General features: G+C 37.3%; 1 protein-coding gene across 1 annotated transcript; it reads left to right on the top strand.

Moving 5' to 3' along the window:
- The first annotated feature begins 4,761 nt into the window (after nt 1-4,761).
- Nucleotides 4,762-18,883, top strand: LOC122644140 (delta-1-pyrroline-5-carboxylate synthase-like). Its single transcript, XM_043837757.1, has 20 exons — nt 4,762-4,879; nt 6,745-6,816; nt 6,937-7,040; nt 7,810-7,912; nt 8,041-8,202; nt 9,351-9,628; nt 9,970-10,120; nt 10,296-10,460; nt 10,716-10,793; nt 11,547-11,636; nt 13,102-13,188; nt 13,304-13,390; nt 13,477-13,573; nt 14,055-14,158; nt 14,340-14,415; nt 15,138-15,288; nt 15,369-15,437; nt 16,127-16,193; nt 16,274-16,344; nt 18,379-18,883. Exons 1-20 carry the CDS (start codon nt 4,820-4,822, stop codon nt 18,458-18,460), a joined length of 2,154 nt encoding a protein of 717 aa, XP_043693692.1. The 5' UTR covers nt 4,762-4,819; the 3' UTR covers nt 18,461-18,883.
- The last annotated feature ends 370 nt before the right edge of the window (nt 18,884-19,253 follow it).

Below are 19,253 nucleotides of genomic sequence, written 5' to 3'. Positions count from 1 at the left end.
AGTAATCATCATTTGTGATATTTCTTCATGAATTTTTCAACACCAGGTTGTGCTGTGATTAGTAAGTTCGAAGTGAAATTGTTTTGTTTTTTTTTTGTCCCCACAAGGTTAACTGGTATCTCTTCTTTTTCTCGTAAGTCGTTTTTTCGTTTCGGTTTTGTAAAACAAAGGTATTTGTTGAGTAATTTATTGCTTACTCGTTTCTGTTTTCAGTATTATATTTATAATGAGAAAGGTGTTACATATCATGTACAATAGAGGTTATCCATCCAGAGAATAAGGTGGGTTTGTTAGCTATTTTGTTAGCTACACGTAGTTGAGCTGTTTTCTATAACTCTGGTGGAAAGTTATCTTCAAGGGAATTTTTATTCTCTCAATTACACACACTGCCTGTACTTGGTCAAGTACATCTAATAAAGGGAGGTGAACCCCACATGAACCCCACTTCGGATAGTCATGATGAGTCTTGGACTGATCTACGTGGATCCGGTCATGTAGGACTTCGGTTATCAGGTTTCTTTGCATGAATTCTCTTTTCCTTTTTTATTTCATTTGTTTTAACGTAAAATAGTGAGAAAAGAAATTTTACCATGAAATTTAATATTCTAAATATTAAAAATAATTTTTTTTTTCAAGGGGATCACATATTTTTTGGGTTTTTCCTGATAATTTTTACGCTCAATTTGATTATAAAATCTTTCCTCATAAAAATATCAACGTCTTAGTATATATATAACACCCTTACCTAAAGTCTATCTACCCATCACAAACATATGATACGAATTAAATAATTCATATATTTTTTTTTATAAAACACCACCAAGTAGAGATCTTTCCCTCCCCCTTTTTTTTTTAAATTTTTTATTTTATTTTTTAATAATGGTATTTTATCTAATTATTTTTTTTTGTGTAAAATAAATGCAAAATAAGCTTGAAAAATCTTACAATGATACTTTACCTCTATTAAAAAAAATGTAAAATTTTATTTGTAAAAAAAGTTTCATAGTGTACTAATGAAAGTTTTACAAAATTTTTTAAAAAAATAAACCAACAACATATGTTTTCATAGAATGTCTTGAGAACTATGGTGTTGGGTCCAATAATTTAGGTTCTAGATTTATACACATGGTGGTCCATCTTAACTACATAGACTCATTATCGATACAATAGTATAAGGTTTTAGGGTTTCTATATATGAATGTGGTCCATCTCAATTCTCAACCACATAGCAATATAGCATGACCATCCATCCTACCATGTTTAACGGTTTTTCCTTTTTTGGTCTTTTGGGTAGCTATCCATAATGTAACAATGGAAGATGAAATTTCAAAAAATCACAAGACAGCCCATCATCCATTTTTACCTATACTTATTGTTCCTACTCAGAGTTGGGAGAGTGCACGATAATATTTAGAGTATTGACACAAATGCTTGGATATACACATAAAGGTGTTAAACGGTTTGGTTCAGTTTGGTTCAACATGCTTAGGAGTAGGGTTATAAACGGATAACCAAAAATATGAATTCGATCTCCATCCATATCTATTTAGGGACATCCGTATTCGTTTAGAGATATTCAAAAAAAAAATCTGAATACTTTGATAAAAATCCGTCAGAAAAATTTGAATACTTAGTAATAAAAATTAAGTAAATAATGATGTTGAGGGATTTTGAAGATTCATTAGGTTCTAGAATATGAGGAAAAGATAATCATGATCTAAGAGATATGGATTGAGAGTGAATTGCATCTACTAGGGGGAGGAAGGTTCGGGTTATACAAGGAAGAGATGTAAATCGATGGTCAAAAATTCGAATTCGATCCGCATCCGAATCCATTTGAATCCGTTTAGAGGTATCCGTATTCGACCAAAAAATATCTAGATCCAATCCGTATCCGAGCCGAATCAATCTGTTTATAGGCCTACTTAGGAGTAGAAACCGAAAGCAAACCATTTAACTAAACAATTTAAAAAAAGAAACCTGAACCGTTTACACAAGGTAGGTTTTTGTTGTAATTTTTTATGAAAACATCTTTTTCTCTTTTAATTTTTAACCGAAATGGATATGAACTTAATTTGAATGGAATTGAGTGGGATATGGATTGGTGATGTCTCACTCCTCGGGTTGGTTTCCCTTGCTGTACTTTTTAGCTTCGATTAATCATTTAAAAATATCATTGTAACCAGCATGTCTATGTGAATTTTGCCATATGAAACAATATAATTTCTCCCACATAATAAGGAAATGGAAAATAGAATTAAAGGGTACAAAGGTGAAACCGGATGTGAACCAGTATTACAAACCGTATGTAAATCAAATAACGAAAATCGAATAGAAACCACTAAAACCGCACCGCATATAAAATGATTATGATTTTAAGTCTTCTTATCCACTGCGGTTTTGATTATAAGACCGATTTGTGCTGTTCCACCAATACCGGATCCGCTACATGCACTATGTATCCATGGTCTTACACCTTCAAACCGTCAACTTTGTGATGATGATGATGATGATGATGATAATGATGATAATAATGATAATAATAATAATGAAAAAATATAATATTAATATTTATGCTCCCAGGGTGACATGGAGGTGACCATGGTGGTGAGACTGGTTGATGTACCCCCTATTACCAGTGTTTCGGTGGTCCTCTATCATAATATTCCATTCCAATGGCCATAAGGGGCTCCACCATCACGTGGAGGCATCTCCATTGCCATAAGAGAATAGAGGACCACCCAATAATATCTAAGGGATAAATGGAGCAAAATGGAGCATGTCGTAATGGAGTAGAAAAAAATCCTATTTGTAGTCTAGCTGGGTAGTTTCAAAATAGAGGATCACCCAACTTCTTTTCTACCCTCATGTTTTTAAATATCCAGATTGCCCTTCCTTTTCACCTAGTAACCTGCTAGCCTATTTAACCGGAAAATTATCACCTCCAGTTTGCTGATCGGCCCAGTTCCCCAGTTCCTCTAATAGGGGGATGGTGGACCCCACCCGGGCAGGGTGTTTGGGCATGGGTAGAGAGGTCATTTCAGCCCCCCTTTGTTAGAGGAACTGGGGAACTGGGCCGGTCAGCAAACTGGAGGTGATAAAGATCCCTATTTAACCTACCATTCTTTTTCTATTTTTTATTATTTTTGTCATTAAAATAGTAAAAAATGAAAGCACCCAATTGCTTCTTCTCTCTCTCGTTTTTTTTTTGTTTTTTCTTCAAATTTTCTATTTAATTAATTTTTTATTCAATATTTCATCCTTGTCATTTTTCTCCAAACAAATCATGGTTCTAAGTATCGGTATTGTATTGCCCGGTAAGGGCAATGCGTATTGGTTTTGCTAGTCACCGATACTGTGTCGATACCGTATCAATAGCACGATACGATCAAGGGGTAAAATGATCGAAAAACTCATTTTTTAAGGAGATTTAGGGATAATTTAGTCCGATCTAGGCCGATACCGTATTGATATCGTATTGCTTTTGTAGGTTATCGATACACGTTCCAATACCATGCACTAAAACCATGGAACAGATCAACTCTCTTCAAACCACCCCACTTCTCTCTCTTCCTCTTTTTATTCAATTTATCTTTTCGTGCTTTTTATTTTTATTAACCTACAACGCGATTCTCGAGTTGTCACTCTTCTTCTCCCTCTTTATATTTGTAAAAGCAGAAGACAACCCTCCCTCTCCATTACAATTGATCTCTACATGACCATCTTTATCTCTCCTCAACCTCGCAGCCATGGGATAGAATGGCACAAGATCAATCATCAGATTGTCTCTACCTTCTTGGCGATTTCAGTTGAGAATCCATGAAAGATGGATTGGTTTCAGAGAAGGGAACGCATTTATTATGGAGACAAAGGAGAAGAACTAGATCATGGTGAGGATCAGGTCAATCTGTTCGAAGAAGAACGATGAGGATGAAGTGTTGAATAAAAAAATTGAAGAAAAAACAAAAAAACGAATAAAGTAAAAAATGGGAGAGAGAATAAGCGGGTGGGTGGTTTTATTTTTTATTATTTTAATAACAAAAATAGTAAAAAATACAAGAAAAATGATTGGTTAAATAGATTACTAGGTTATTAGGTGAAAAGGAAGGAAAATCTGGATATTTAAAAATATGCGGATAGAAGGAGATATAAAAGTTTAAGAGCAGGGTAGTTTCAGAAAAGAAATTCTCCGATCCTTATCTATCTATGTATGAGACAAATTCCACTGGATCCGAGATAAAAATTTGGCCCAACCAACACAAGGACATGTGTTGAACCTTTAAGATATTTCATACGTGAACGTTTCTCCGCGTTTGAGGGAACTATCTAGGGCATGTTTATTGAAAACATATTGCAAAAAAGACAACAACAACACATGACCTGACGGCTGACGTGAGAATTACATGCTTGATTAAGACCATCAGGTTTTAACGAATTTTGATTGACGGTTAGAAATTTAGGGTTCCAATATAGTTTGATAGCTCGCGATACATTAGATATAATAATGTTAATCTCAGGCGCCAATTTTTCGAAAAGCATTAACAGCAAAGGGTTCCGTGTTCTTGCGGGAACATGGATCTCTAAGAACTCCTTAGCGCAGGACTTTACCTCGGCCACGTGGCGTGCGCCGCCTGCTCATCGTATTTAAATACTTCCCCACTGTTCGCTCTTTTCAGTTGTGACTTCTTTCCCGGACTCTCTCTCTGCATCTCTATTTCTGATTGTTCTGGTTTCTCTCTCCCGTGTTTCCTCATTCATTGAAACAGCAAGCGAAAGCTTGATTTGCTTTGCTTGCTTGTTTGTTCGTTCTTAATCGAATATGGATTCCATGGATCCTGCTCGTGTTTTCGTCAAGGACGTTAAGCGTATTATCGTCAAGGTGAGAGACCTGCATTCTGATTTTTGATGAGTTTTTTTTGGTTCACTTTTCGTGTTCTTTTGATTTCGATTTTGATGTTTTTGGATGTTCTTTTCATTAACCTAATTACTATTGCAATGAAACATCTAATGCTATACTTTCTCGTTTCTTTGTTTCCTGAGTCCTGACGTTATCTGTCGCAGATTGTAGTAGTTTTTTTTACCGCTTATTTCCGTTTTCTATAAGACTGTTAGATCACTGTTGGTTCATTCGACATTGTTGCTGCGTTATTCGGATTTTTTTTTCTACCTGTTGAATTCGTACTCCAATTGGATTTTTAATGGCAGTTAGAAGAAAAATTGTACCTTGGATTAATGCAGTTGTGTCATGAAAAATTCAAGCGCGATTACTGGCGTCAGAGATCTGGCGGAGGACTAGTCTAGTTTAAGTATCTTTTAAGGTTTTATTTGTTTAATATTTTCTTTTTCTTTGTGAAAGGCGCCGGAAGGGGGGGGGGGGGGAGTGTGGAGAAGAAGGGAAAACGGGAAAAGTATTACTTAAAGTTTGCGGAGCAAGCAAATGACAGAGGGAATATCTACAACCCTGGCTTAATCTCCCGTACTCATAGCTTAGGAGAATTTTTGCCGTCTTAGAGTCTCTGGAAGTCTTCACAGAAGAGATCTTCTCAAATTGAATTTTTAGCTTGGATCCATTGAGCGTGCCAGCCTTTGATTCTTCATCCATGATGAGATGTCCACTGAGTCTGAGAAAACATGGAGATTTCTAATTCCTCAAATGCAGTTTCTTGAGTACCCCTGAGAATTATTTGTATCTCATGGACTAGAATAAGAGGTGTCCGAGCAGCTCACTTGGCCCATGGTCATTTCTGAAAATGCAGCCAAAAGAATGCCCCCTCTCCCTGTTTGAACTCTTCTACTAGTATAATTTATCTCACATGGGAAACTCAACTTACTGTGGGATTAAGGTGGTTTTTCTACAATCTGTTCTCATGCATACAGTGTGAAACAGGGAATGAGTAACTTGGATTGATCTGGCTACAACCTTATGGCTTTATCTGTCAGATTACTCTCAATGTCATGAAGGTTTAGTTGAAATAATGTTGCAGGCCCTGATGCTGCTTCTGATTTTTTGCCAGCTATGGTGGCTAACACTGCTCAAGTTCAACTACCCTTTTAAATATTTTAAGTGTAATGGTGGAAATTCTGATCCAAAGGGATTGATTCTTAATTTGTACTGCCACTTTTCATACATAAGATGACCATGGGGCATAGCTGTGGTGTAGAAGTTGCAGCAAGTAGAAAGTAAGTGGGATGAATGATTAGAAGTAGGAAAAGGAAAAGATGTTACCTTCTCCTTAATCACTTAGCACAGAAGGCCAAGGTATGCTGCCCCTAGTAAACAGTGTAGCTTGCTGTTATGTCCTTCGTATTGTTATATACGGAGTTTCGTATCACAATGTTTCAACAGAATGGTAAACAAGTCCTCTTTACATTATCATTGCTGTTTAACAGTTCTGTATAGGCTGTAAATTATTATTCTTTTCTAAATAGGGAAGTGAAACAAGCTGAAGGAAACTGTGACTGAGTTACGCTAAATAGAATAAAGTGCTTAAATCCTTTTGACTTGTTGCAACTAGGACCTTAATTCTGCTGAACATTGATGTCGGTTTGAATAATGTGAAAAGTCCAGACTGTTTTGATGCAATTTTCATTTGGTTGCAATGTTCGTGAATGCCGTTGGTTTCTCTTCTACATATCCTCTCATCTACAAAAGGATCAAATTTTTTCTGGGTCTTCACATGGTCACCACTTTTTGCAGATTTGTTTTTTTATGTGGTTGCTGACGTTTTGTCTTGATTATGAAAGGTTGGAACAGCAGTTGTTACCCGAGGTGATGGAAGACTAGCTTTGGGTAGATTAGGAGCTCTTTGTGAGCAGGTACACTTGTCATCCTTGGCGTATACTAGAATGTTACGATTGGTTTTTCATTCTCTTTATTTAATCAATGTGGCATAATTTAGAATTTAAAGCTTTTCTTTCTGAACGAAACACCTGCAGATTAAAGAACTGAACAGTCAAGGCTTTGAGGTTATTTTGGTGACTTCAGGTGCAGTTGGTGTGGGACGTCAAAGGCTTAGATACAGGAAATTAGTCAACAGCAGGTTCATTTGGTTTTCTCTATGTTGTCACATTTTACTTTTCCTAGCATAGAAACAACAGTTTGGTTTTCTCTATGACTGCATTGATTTCTTTGAGCAGAATATCCATAAATGTATGTATTCTGTTATATTTAAGGGAAAAAGATCCCCACACTGGGTCCCTCATTGACACTCTCCTCCCACACCATTTGGGCCCTCTATTGACAAAACCATCTCACACACCCTGATTGGAGTGGTGAGGGAGATTCCCCCCGCAGCAGCGGCTTGGGAAATCCATGCCCTATCTTAAATAAGCAATGATGGAGGTAATCATGGTTTTTGTCTAGGGAACATCAATTTGAAATTTTTATTTGGGATCCAGAAGTAACATATTTACAGGTTTTGTTTTAGTTTGACTGCTGCGCTGATTTCTTTTACCAGAATGTATATGCATGTATCCTGTCATATATGGATAGTAAATATAAGCAATTATTGAGGTAATCATGGTTTCTTTTTGGAGAACGCCAAATTTGAAAATTTATTTGGGGTCCAGAAGCAACTCATTGGTAGGTTGTCTTTTAGTTTTGGCTTCCTTGGCCTCACATAGTTGGAAAATGAAGCAAAATGTCAGTAAACTTGTTTTACAGCCCTCCTAGTTTTTGTAATTTTTCACTTGTCTTGCTTGACATTTTCTTTTGGTATATTTAAGTATTTAAGCATTTCTTTTAGATTGGAGAATGACATAGGGATTGAATTATCTTAAAGATTCTTTGTATGTGTGTACATTTTGCAGCTTTGCTGATCTCCAAAAACCACAAGTTGAACTTGATGGAAAGGCATGTGCAGCAGTTGGTCAGAGTGGTCTCATGGCTCTTTATGATGTATTGTTTAGTCAGGTCTGTCCGTCCCCGTTACAATCTCCCCTTTCGCCTTTTATGTTTCATTTTTTCAAAGCATTTGCATTTCCCTATTATATGCTACAGTGGATTTCTTTTGAATTTTTGTGGTTCACTCTGTATTACAGCTGGACGTGTCATCATCTCAGCTTCTTGTGACTGATAATGATTTTAGGGATCCAGATTTCAGATTGCAGATTTCTGAAACAGTGAAATCATTGTTAAATCTGAGGGTTATACCTATTTTTAATGAAAATGATGCAATCAGTACCAGGAGAGCTCCATATGAGGTATAGTAATCTTCAAAATTTGCGTTTATTTATCTTTACTAATTAATTTGATGATAACAGGGTTGGGGGTAGGGGTTAGGGGGTTTCATTGGTTTGTTGAAACAGTTTCTTTTGGCTTGGTACATTGGGACTTTTCCGGTAACGGCATACATACCCTTTTTTTCTTCTTTCGATTACTTCTTTTATATAATGAATGGGACTAGATGTCTGCAAAGATTGGTCAAAATCGCACTTTGACAGGATTGTGAAAAGGTTGCTTAATAAGGATTAGAAAGAGGTACTGCATTCCTCTCCTCTCTTAGTCCTTTCCAACAAGTGGAGTTCCCTTCTAATGAGAATGAGACAATGGCTACTCTGATGGGGACCTTGGCTCTTTGGTTATATGGGGAATCTTCAGGTCATAGTGGAAAATCTGTTTTCTCTTTCTCATGGCGTACTGGAACCCGAGGCCATACCTTCTCCCCCCTCCAAAATTTTTAGCTTTGCTGAACATCTCAATTGAATCAAAATGGCATTTATATAATACCATTACGTTCTTTTTTTCTAACCCCCCTCCCCCCGGCGGTGTTAGGGGGATAAAAGAAATTGGAAACTTTTCTCCTTTGTTAAGACCCTAGTTTTGGCACTCTGTATCAACATCCTCTTGTTTCTGTTTATAGCTTGACACTTTGGCACATGGAAGGCAAAGTCTGGAGTTCACTGGATTGCATTGTAAATTTGTCTGGCTTTGCTTTTTAAGTGCCTCTTTTTCTTTTCTTTTTCAATAAGATTTCCTAATTCTTTAGTTAGCATGACATGTTGCATGATGATCTCTGGAAGAAAATTTGAGTGACTGGAATCCTAAATTTGGTTTGATTTGTTGCATCTGGAGGGTTCTTGATGCTTATGTTCTGCATCCTCACCTACACATACACCAAACAGTCAAACACGCCCCTTATTTTCTTGGTAGCATCCAGCAGGTTGAGTTGCTGCTTCTTTTCCCAAAGTTTGTTGGAAGTTGGAACCCTTCGTGTCCATGCCTACTTACTGGTTTTGTAGCTGAAGTTTATAATACACATCCTAAGTAGTTATTGATGTTTCTGAGCCTCTGCCTTTTGAATTATGTGCTTTATTTGTTGTCAGGTTTTGATTATTGCCATTATTTGCAGGATTCTTCTGGTATATTTTGGGACAATGACAGTTTAGCTGCTCTTTTGGCTTTGGAGCTGAAAGCTGACCTCCTTGTCTTATTGAGTGATGTGGATGGCCTATATAGTGGGCCTCCTAGTGATCCAAATTCAAGGTTAATCCACACTTACATAAAGGAAACGCATCAACCAGAAATCACATTTGGGGACAAGTCTAGGGTAGGAAGAGGCGGGATGACCGCAAAAGTAAAAGCTGCTGTCTATGCAGCTTATGCTGGCATCCCTGTTGTCATTACGAGGTATACTTCTATATAATGCTTGGCCCCATTAATGGAAATATCAGATTTTAGAACTTTGAATGAATACTCTGCTTTTGATTTATACCACAATCTCCAAATGATCCTGAAATTAACTCTTTATTTTCAGTTATTTTCACATTAAGGGCTATTCTCAGTTTCATTTTGTGGTTAACGGAAAATACTATAACATCAGTTAATCCTGCCACTTGGCATCCATATGAAAGTGAGAGTATCCCAGAGAATCATAGTGTGAATAATGATTTGTTAGTTAGACAGTTATTCCTCAATTGGACTGGATTTTTCTATTGAGCTCTGATTTCCTCTTCCATTATTTGCTTAAGTGGCTTTGTTCCTGACAACATCATAAGAGTACTTAAAGGAGAACGTGTTGGTACACTTTTTCATCAAGATGCACATTTGTGGGCTTCACTCAAAGATATGGGTGCACGTGAGATGGCAGTTGCGGCAAGAGAAAGTTCCAGAAGGCTTCAGGTAGCTTCATAATCACTAGTAGCATTTGCTTATGCTGAGTTTTGTGTCTTCCTTCCTGACTAAAGTCTGTTTATCTCTATAACTCAAAACTTTACCTGTATCCATTCTTTGTCCGTCCCTTCGGGCCTGGGTATTGTATATGCATGCTTATATTATACAAATGCCTTGGATACAGAGCCTGTCTTCAGAAGATAGAAGGAAAATTTTGCTGGACATTGCTGATGCTCTAGAGGCAAACGAAAACTTGATCAAAGTTGAGAATGAAGCTGATGTTGCTGAAGCACAGCAGGATGGCTATGAGAAATCATTGATATCTCGTTTGACTCTGAAGCCCGGGAAGGCAAGAATCTTATTGCTAACTTACTGAACCTTTGTTTAAGACTATTTTCTATCCAATGTCTGGTTTACGTCTCACTATGACTATATTCAAAATTTGTTATTCTTCATTTGTTGATATTCTCATTATTTCAGGTGACATCTCAATCAAATTGTATCTTATCTTTTTGAAGGACAAGATACATGTTCCAAGTAAATCTTCCAAAGAATGGAAAGTAAAATAGTTCATCTTTCTGAATCCAGTGTGTTGTTTTTCCAGATCTCAAGCCTGGCAAAATCAATTCGTGTACTTGCTGACATGGAAGAACCAATTGGTCATGTTTTGAAGAGAACAGAGGTAAGGAGAGGGGGGTCTGATGATACTCTTTTTTTTGGAGGGGGGGGGTGTGTGTGGGTTAAATGACAAATTCATGGATATCAAATTACATGAGCTTAGTAGTATAGAGACACATCACACATAGAAGTACTTAGTATTACAAATGAAAGATAACCCTGATCAGATGATCAAACAAACAAATCCTCTAACCAGCATAAAAGGGGATGTGATGCTTTTTCCTTCAAATTTACATTATGACTTATGATATGGAAAGGTAAGACCTGACATGACATCCTCTGAATAACTGGATGGAATAGCTATAAATTATTAATAGTGCGACCTCAAGATTTAAAATAAATGAAACTGAAGTGAAGGTGATTAGTTTCCCAGAAATATGGGCAGTGGTTGAGCAGATGGGCCCAAAGTATGCCGTGTGGGAGCTTACTTGGCACCACAAAGGTATAAATATTGCTCATAGCTTCTGGGTTCATGAGGTTTCAGTCCAAAGGCATTTTACAAATGGATCAATAAAACCTCTACTCTCTTTCCTTGTTCTGTTTGGCCATGAAATGTCAACAATTTGATAGCAGAAATTACAAAGGAGTCAAATATGTTGTACGAAATACAGTTGAGGTGGTCATTCTGAGGTTCTCCCCCATCCTACAGTTTTGAATGACCACATCATTTCTCCACTTGAATGTAGGTTTGACAAAATATCATGACATTGTTTTGGTAACTGGTCCCTTTGAAGTTTCTGACTACTATTTCATCCAGCTTGCAGATGGGCTCATCTTGGAGAAGACATCATGTCCATTGGGTGTTCTTTTGATTGTTTTTGAGTCTCGGCCTGAAGCTCTTGCTCAGGTAAGAAAGGCTTTATTTCATTTCAACAAATCCTTGAGACTATTTGAGTAGAGGTTGATGAAATGATTGATCTGATCATTTAGATTCCTGTAGATGGTAGTCTTTATAGCTGGTATCTCATTCTACTCTGTGTCCTACCAAATTATTAGAGCTCATTAGGACTGCAGTAAGAGAATATCTCAAAGGGATTGTTTTTGCCCTTCTTTGATGAATAACAAACACATAATACGAGCGACAAACTATCAAGCAAAGGAAACAAATCATTGAAATCAAAGCATGTTATCAAGAAAGGTCTATTGCATAATGAGTCCCTCATTGCCCCTTCCCTAGCTAAGGCATTTGCTGTGGGTTTGCTAGATCTTTCTCTCCCGAATGATGCGATGCTCCTTTGTCTTGCTCTTCTAATAAGGTTGTTAGAGACTCCATGGGATTTACTCCGGCTGTTGAACTGATGATGAATAAAGCTGAATCTCCCTCCACATAAATCCAGTGACCGTTGAGTGAGGTAAATGATGAACCTCGGTTCTTCCATACTTTGATCTGATATGCCAATCAGTCCAGAGAATGTCAACAATGTCTCTACACACATGATAAATACCAGCATCAACCGTATTCCCTCTAATACTTTCATCACAGTTTATCTTAAAGAGAGGATGAGGGGAAGGGAGGGTGTCACCGACACCTGATAACCTCCTTTATGGGAGTGGGAGCTAATTTTCAAATGATTTTTTTTTTCTTTTGGATGAAACTCATTCTATTGGATAGTTTACTTCATCTTTCTCTCTCTCTGTTGTGGGTGGCTGGGTGTACATTCATGCAGGCGCAGACATGTACATATGCACACACATGGAGTTGGTGTTCTGATCTCAGTCTTCCTGCCAAAGAAGAGGGGGAAACCATTTCTACAAAAGAAGGGGTGGTGAAGGATTCATTTGTCACCCTTAATGAATAGTCGTGTCACCTAGGTGATGCCTTGACAACTATGATCGGGGGGCTGGCTAAGTTTTTTTCTGCCCTTGTGCAAGCCTCATTAATCTTGATGTATTGGACTTTGGCAACATCCAGGCACATTACCTGTCTGAGGATCCTAATAGATATGTGGATTTGCCGAGATGATGTACAATACTTATTCTGACTTTACTTCATCCTTGCTATCCCTAATGCCTCTGTGCAGACGGTAATTGATTTCTGAGAACATATTCCATAATGAAATTCATATTTTCAGTTTTTAAATCGATTGAAATGGTTTGAAGGGGAAGAACAATTCCAAGATTTTTTAGAATACTGTCAGTCAGTACTGCTACTTGATGTTAAAGTTGGTTGTTGATGTTGTTTAAGTAGAATTCCCATATCAGCGTGCTCCATTTTTCAATTGAAAATTGATGCCTTAAATTTGTTTTGCTTATGCAACTTTATATGCTGTTTTTAGTATGTTAACACTTTAGCTTCTTATATAATTCAATAGATAGCTTCCTTAGCTATTCGGAGTGGGAATGGACTTCTTCTTAAAGGAGGGAAAGAAGCAAAGCGATCAAATGCAATCTTGCACAAGGTTTAGTTTCTTGAAACTGGCTTGCTTTATGTGTCGTTTAGAGGTTGGAATCTAGTTCTTTTCCTGGTATTGTCAGAAACTCAATTTCTGTATTTGAACTTCTTGTTTTCTGTAGGTTATTACTGGAGCCATCCCAGATTCTGTTGGTGAAAAACTTATCGGGCTTGTAACTTCAAGAGATGAGATTCCTGATTTGCTAAAGGTACAAGATAAGATGAGAGAACAGGAAAAGATATTCTAATATATGTAAAGCTTGTTAGTTTAACTCCTATGTTTCCTCTGCTCCAGCTTGATGATGTCATCGATCTTGTTATCCCAAGAGGCAGCAATAAACTTGTCACCCAAATCAAGAATTCTACGAAAATTCCTGTCCTTGGTCATTCTGGTAAGATGCTGGTTGGGATCTTATTTATCAATATTAGCAATATTATGAGCCTGGGCACCAAGTTATTCTATAGGTCTCAGGCACTTTAACTTGAAGTTTTACCAATGGTGCTAGTATTGGGACCATCTGATAGGTGCCACCAAAGTGATTAACGAAGCCAAAAATCAGCTTGGAAGAGGAATGTTAACATTCAAGTTTCAAAAATGCTTCAAAAAACTTAACAGAACAATATGGTTAGAATCATTGGCCATTCTGATTTTTGTTTATCCAAACCTTTAGGTGGTGCCTATCTGGTTGTTGGTCCTCATCCTCTAAAAGTGAGACATGTGACAAGTAATTAATGCACCAGACCCATGTAATGATCCTGTATTCCAAACCTTAGATGTTCATGTTCCCTTTCACTATGCCTACTTTGGAACTTGAGGCTTAAATTATGACATTTGTCTAAATTTTTGTTTTTAATTTATTTTATTCTTCCCAGATGGAATTTGCCATGTTTATGTTGATAAAGAAGCGAATATGGATATGGCGAAGAAAATTGTTTTGGATGCAAAGATAGATTATCCTGCAGCCTGTAATGCTATGGTAATTCCTGGTTTCATTCTTTTCCTTGAGAATCCCATGGCTGATGATACTGTATTTCATAGGGTTCAGGCTATTATAGTTAGGAAGTATAGTAATAACTAATGCATGTCCTAAAGAAAGGATGTTCACCTACCTAATTATGACATGCTACAGTTCTTGGTGTTATTTTGTTTTTCCTCAGGAAACTCTTCTTGTGCACAAAGATTTGGTGGTGAATGGTGGGCTTAATGATCTCATGGTAGAGCTCAGCAGTGAAGGTATACCTTTTCCTTTGAAATATTTGTTGGAACTTGGAAATGTTGATGTATTTCTTTGCTTTTTGTCACAATATTCAAGCACAATAAGTTAAAGGAAAATTCTTACAACTATAAAACCTTTGTAATATCAAGGAATCTATTGCTGGGAATTAGGTCCAGTGAGTGTCTTCAGACTTTTCATGAACTTAAGCTCTCAAATCTAAAGTTCAAACACTTATTGCCAATTCACAAGGAGAATCTCTCTTTGAGCTCTGGCATTTCAGAATCCAGTTTAAAAGTAGTATGATGAGGAAAGATAACCATATCTGTGGAACATTTAGTCTGTGTGTGTGTGTGTGTGTGTGCACTTTGTCTCTGATGATGTAGTTTGCTGCTACATGCTGTTGGGTCAACTGACCCATAAACATGTGGATGTTGCCAACCTTTGAGAACTCCTGATACCACATTTCTCCTTTCTTTATCAACTTGATTGTCATCCATAGGCATGATATGGGTGTTAAACTTATGATTAAAATCGTGGATATTACAAATGAGATTATACTTAATACTCCAGACTTATGTCTATATTTATGTGTTCATTCTAAAGATGCAATTCCTGGGTGTAGTTTGTCGCTTTGGTGGTTTTTAGTGTCAAATACAGTTACAATTTAGACTTCTAGTATTGGCAGACCAATGGAAGGATGGATTGACAGCTTCACCAATTGGATGTGCATTTGTTGTAGGTGTTACTCTATATGGTGGGCCTAGAGCGAGTTCCCTGTTGAATATTAAAGAGGCACAGTCATTTCATCATGAGTACAACTCATTGGCTTGTAGTATTGAAATTGTGGAAGATGTGGATGAAGCCATTGACCATATACATCGTCATGGAAGGCATATTAGCATCTCCCTTCTTTCTTTCCTTCTTTTTGCAGTAATGAGTATCTCTAATCTTATTATCTCAATTGTTTCAGTGCACATACAGAATGCATAATTACAGAAGATTGTCAAGTTGCAGAAATCTTCCTACGGCAGGTTGACAGGTATGTGTGCTGCTGGCATACAAATAATCTGATTGTAAAATTGATTGGTTGAAGAAACCACAAGCACGGGAACCATGGTAGGACTACTATAATAGGGGTATAAAGTTAGAACACGACTAGAAAAGTTCAAATATATCATTGTCTTTTAGGGACATAGGCTGTAAACCGGAAACTTAGTTGTCTAATGCTAGTATAGTCAGTCATCCACGCAAGGAACTGACCTTGAACAGCATCATTGTGGGGAAGCTCGAAGTAACAATACAAAATTCCTATGATAAAAATCATTTTATGGCATTACCTCTGAACTTCATTGTTTCAAGGACTGGATAAGTGATCTGATCGGTTCCAGCTCCCTTCTACCTGGACTAGGATGGGTCACTCAACCAATAGGAATGGGTGATCCTATATGATTGACAAAGAAATTGACAGCATTGACCTATCCTACCTCATGGATTTTGGGTTAGTTAGGAGCAACCCTTACTTGATTGGGCATTCTGGGTCAGAATTGCAGTATCTTTGGAAATATGCTGCACTTGGATGTTTTGTTTTGCATGAGTATTTTGGATTTAATACAAATACTCTTCTGAGATTTATACAAATTTTCTGTTATTTGTAACGAGGTTCTTTCAAAACATAGTGCAATTAAACATGGGTAGCTAACTATATTGCTTTCTCTTCAATATTTTCAGTGCTGCAGTCTTTCACAACGCTAGCACAAGATTTTGTGACGGAGCTCGTTTTGGACTCGGGGCAGAGGTATGGTTCATTAAAAATTTTGAAAATTTGACATTTATTAAAATGGTCAAGCATCTCCTCTCATGTTTGTGATTTAATAGGTTGGGATAAGTACAAGCAGAATTCATGCTCGAGGACCAGTTGGGGTTGAGGGACTATTGACAACTCGATGGTATGTACATGCTCATACTGATTCCTTAACATCTTCCATGACATATTTTGAGGATAACTGAGCATACACTTATATTCTGGATACCTTACTGATAGTTCTCAATTATTGAAAAGGCTAGGGCATATTCTAATAACCCTGACTGAATAGTGAGCTGGAAAGTGGGAAGGTATAAAATTCTGGTCAACCCATTTTGACCTACTGATTGGTAAGAGAGAAAGAGAGAGAGAGAGAGAGACCAATTAAGTGATTAACAATCCAAAGTCTTTCTTGGAGCAGGTCACATTGAGACAGCTTCTACTTTTAAGTCCCTTAATAACAAAATTAAAACAGATACAGGGGCCCATCTTAAGAAAACAGTTAATAAGTTGGAGTACGTGTTTCTGTTTGTCTAAAAGCTTCTACTCCCAAATATTTACAATTCCATAACGATACCTCAACTTATTTTGGTCCACTTATGATATCCTGAAATATGATGTAATTAGCTCCATCCTGCATATTTTGTTACAAAAGCATATCATTTGGAATGGTATACTAGTAGCACCCAGTACATGCTATTCAAAGTAATATATTCACTTTCTTGTTTCTATTATTTACCAGCTTGTTTGTGACAACGATATCAAGGTATGTAATGTAGTCGTAGGTAGGAGTAGTCCCACTAGGAGCCAGGGTAATGGGGTCACACACAAGGGCTGGCCGATTGGGTTAGGGTTTACTAATTTAGGTCAAAACTAGGGTTAGGGTTGGACAATGGCAATGGGGTTCATAGGGTTTTAATGTTCAGGTCTAGGGTGCTTTTATGGCATATATATATATTAGGATTTAGGAAGGTTTTCAAATTCTGCAATTTGGACAAAATTGAGTTGCAGGTTTTGGGTTTAATGGAGTGGAGAAATGGAGGGGATAGAGTGGGAATTATGAGCTGGGTTTAGGGTCGAGTGTGGGGGTTGTGTGCTGGAAGTGTGGTTCGAAATTGATGGTCAGATCTGTAGTTAAAAGGGAATCCTAGTGAAGGTAGGAGTTGCAGGTTTAATGGAGATTAGGGTTTGATGGATGGAAGAGGGGGTGTGAATTAGGTTTACTGAAAGGGGAATGGTTGGGCTGAAAAGGTTTAAAAACAAAGTGCAGGTTCAAACTTACTGGATTGCAGAAACAATGGCAGTGGCTTGATATCTTGAAGAGACCTCCCGATCTTCACGATGCAAGGAGTCGCAGGAGTCCACCCACCCTGTACCACCTTGAGATCCACAAGGATATACACTCACAAAGAGCAGCAGCAATAGCAGCAAGGCTAAGAAGCATAAATTTTTAATAATGAACTGTGGGGGAGCCTCCCACGAATTGCTGTATTTATAATAAGGGCTGATCCATCAATCAGCCAATCAGTCCTATTCAGAGTAGGAGTTGTAGTCCTAGCTCTGAGTCCTAATGACAATATGATCAGAGTAGGAATTGTAGTCCTAGCTCTGAATCCTAGTTACAATATTATCAGATCTTATAATCTGATTTAAAAAAAAAAAACAAATCCTCCTTTAGAAATCGTGGAGGGGACTTGCATCAGTATGGGATTTGGATACTATGACTTGCTTTTACATTTCCCTCTATTTAGCTACATAACAGCTACAGAGCATCTGAGTCCCATTTTATCTCTGCCTTTAAGGTGAACTTTATGACACGCCTGAGGTGCACCATGTTATGAAGGGAGTCCATGCCGCTATTATACTAAATAAGATTGTTCCAAATGTGCTGTAAAGAACACTGCACCTATTGGAGAGATGCACTGCTTATTGTTCCTCCCAACCCAGCTCACTTATATCTCCTTTGAAGATCGTTTATTTGAAAATCAATCATCGGAATGTCTTGATAGATTTATGATGTTTTTTTCCACAGCCTAATAAACATTGTCATTTCCTTATCAGATTCCAATCATGTTGACCCCATGCTTGTATAGATGCATGATGTAGAAAAAACAACTGGAGTAATTTATATTGTTAATGTTTTTGATCAATGCAATTGGTGACTGGTTTCAAATTGTAGGATTCTGCGAGGAAATGGACAAGTGGTGGATGGCGATAAAGGGGTCATCTACACACACAAGGATCTCAGTCTACAGTCCTAAATGTTTGTTGATGGGAATTGCTCTGCCAAAGCTTTACCACTCGATCACCATCTTGTGAAGTTATTGTTGTAACATGCATGCCTCTTATTGGTTATCTTTGTTTAATAAATTCTACTTATTGGTGTGCACAGTTAAGAAAGATAAGAGTGGTTAAGAAAAAGTGGAGACACCAAAGGATGAAATTTCTTCTCAATATTGTCTGGAGAGATATAATAGTTTCTTCCTCTGTGCTGTGTTCTTTCTAGTCCAGTTTTTGAGCATATGCTTGAGATCTAATTTGGTAACTTGGAAAAGACAATTAGTTGCATTGAATTAGATAATGGTTTCCTAGGAGTTGAATATGCTGGGAGATGAGCCCATATGATCTTATCTCTCTTGCACATGTTAGTGATGGTTACTTGTGGTACTTTGGATTTCGTTAGATTAATGTGAAGCTAATCTGGTTGTGATTTGGGTTCTGCCAGCTATGTACTTAAGTTGGGCTTCAAAATTGAGTCCATGCAACCCATTACTGTTACTATGTACACCTTTTTAAGTTGTTAAATTCATACAAACGATGAATGAGGTTAGATCCAAACTAGTGTCAGACTAAATTGAAAATGTTCATTTCCGATGCATGCAACATAATGTGCATATGTAATAACCTTATAAGCATTCCTTATTGGGCGTTGTGAATGTAATAATTCTAATTTTTTTAAATAATAACTGCATGTCACTCCAAGTAGACCAACTCTTCAAATAAGAGGTCATGACTTCAAACCATCTTGAGGCCCCCCCCCCCCCTCCTCTATTA

Source organism: Telopea speciosissima, chromosome 1 (assembly GCF_018873765.1).
Source record: "Telopea speciosissima isolate NSW1024214 ecotype Mountain lineage chromosome 1, Tspe_v1, whole genome shotgun sequence".
In the NCBI taxonomy this organism is placed as follows: Eukaryota; Viridiplantae; Streptophyta; class Magnoliopsida; order Proteales; family Proteaceae; genus Telopea; species Telopea speciosissima.
Note: the sequence above shows the minus strand (reverse complement) of the source record. Positions and strands in the feature narration are given on the sequence as shown.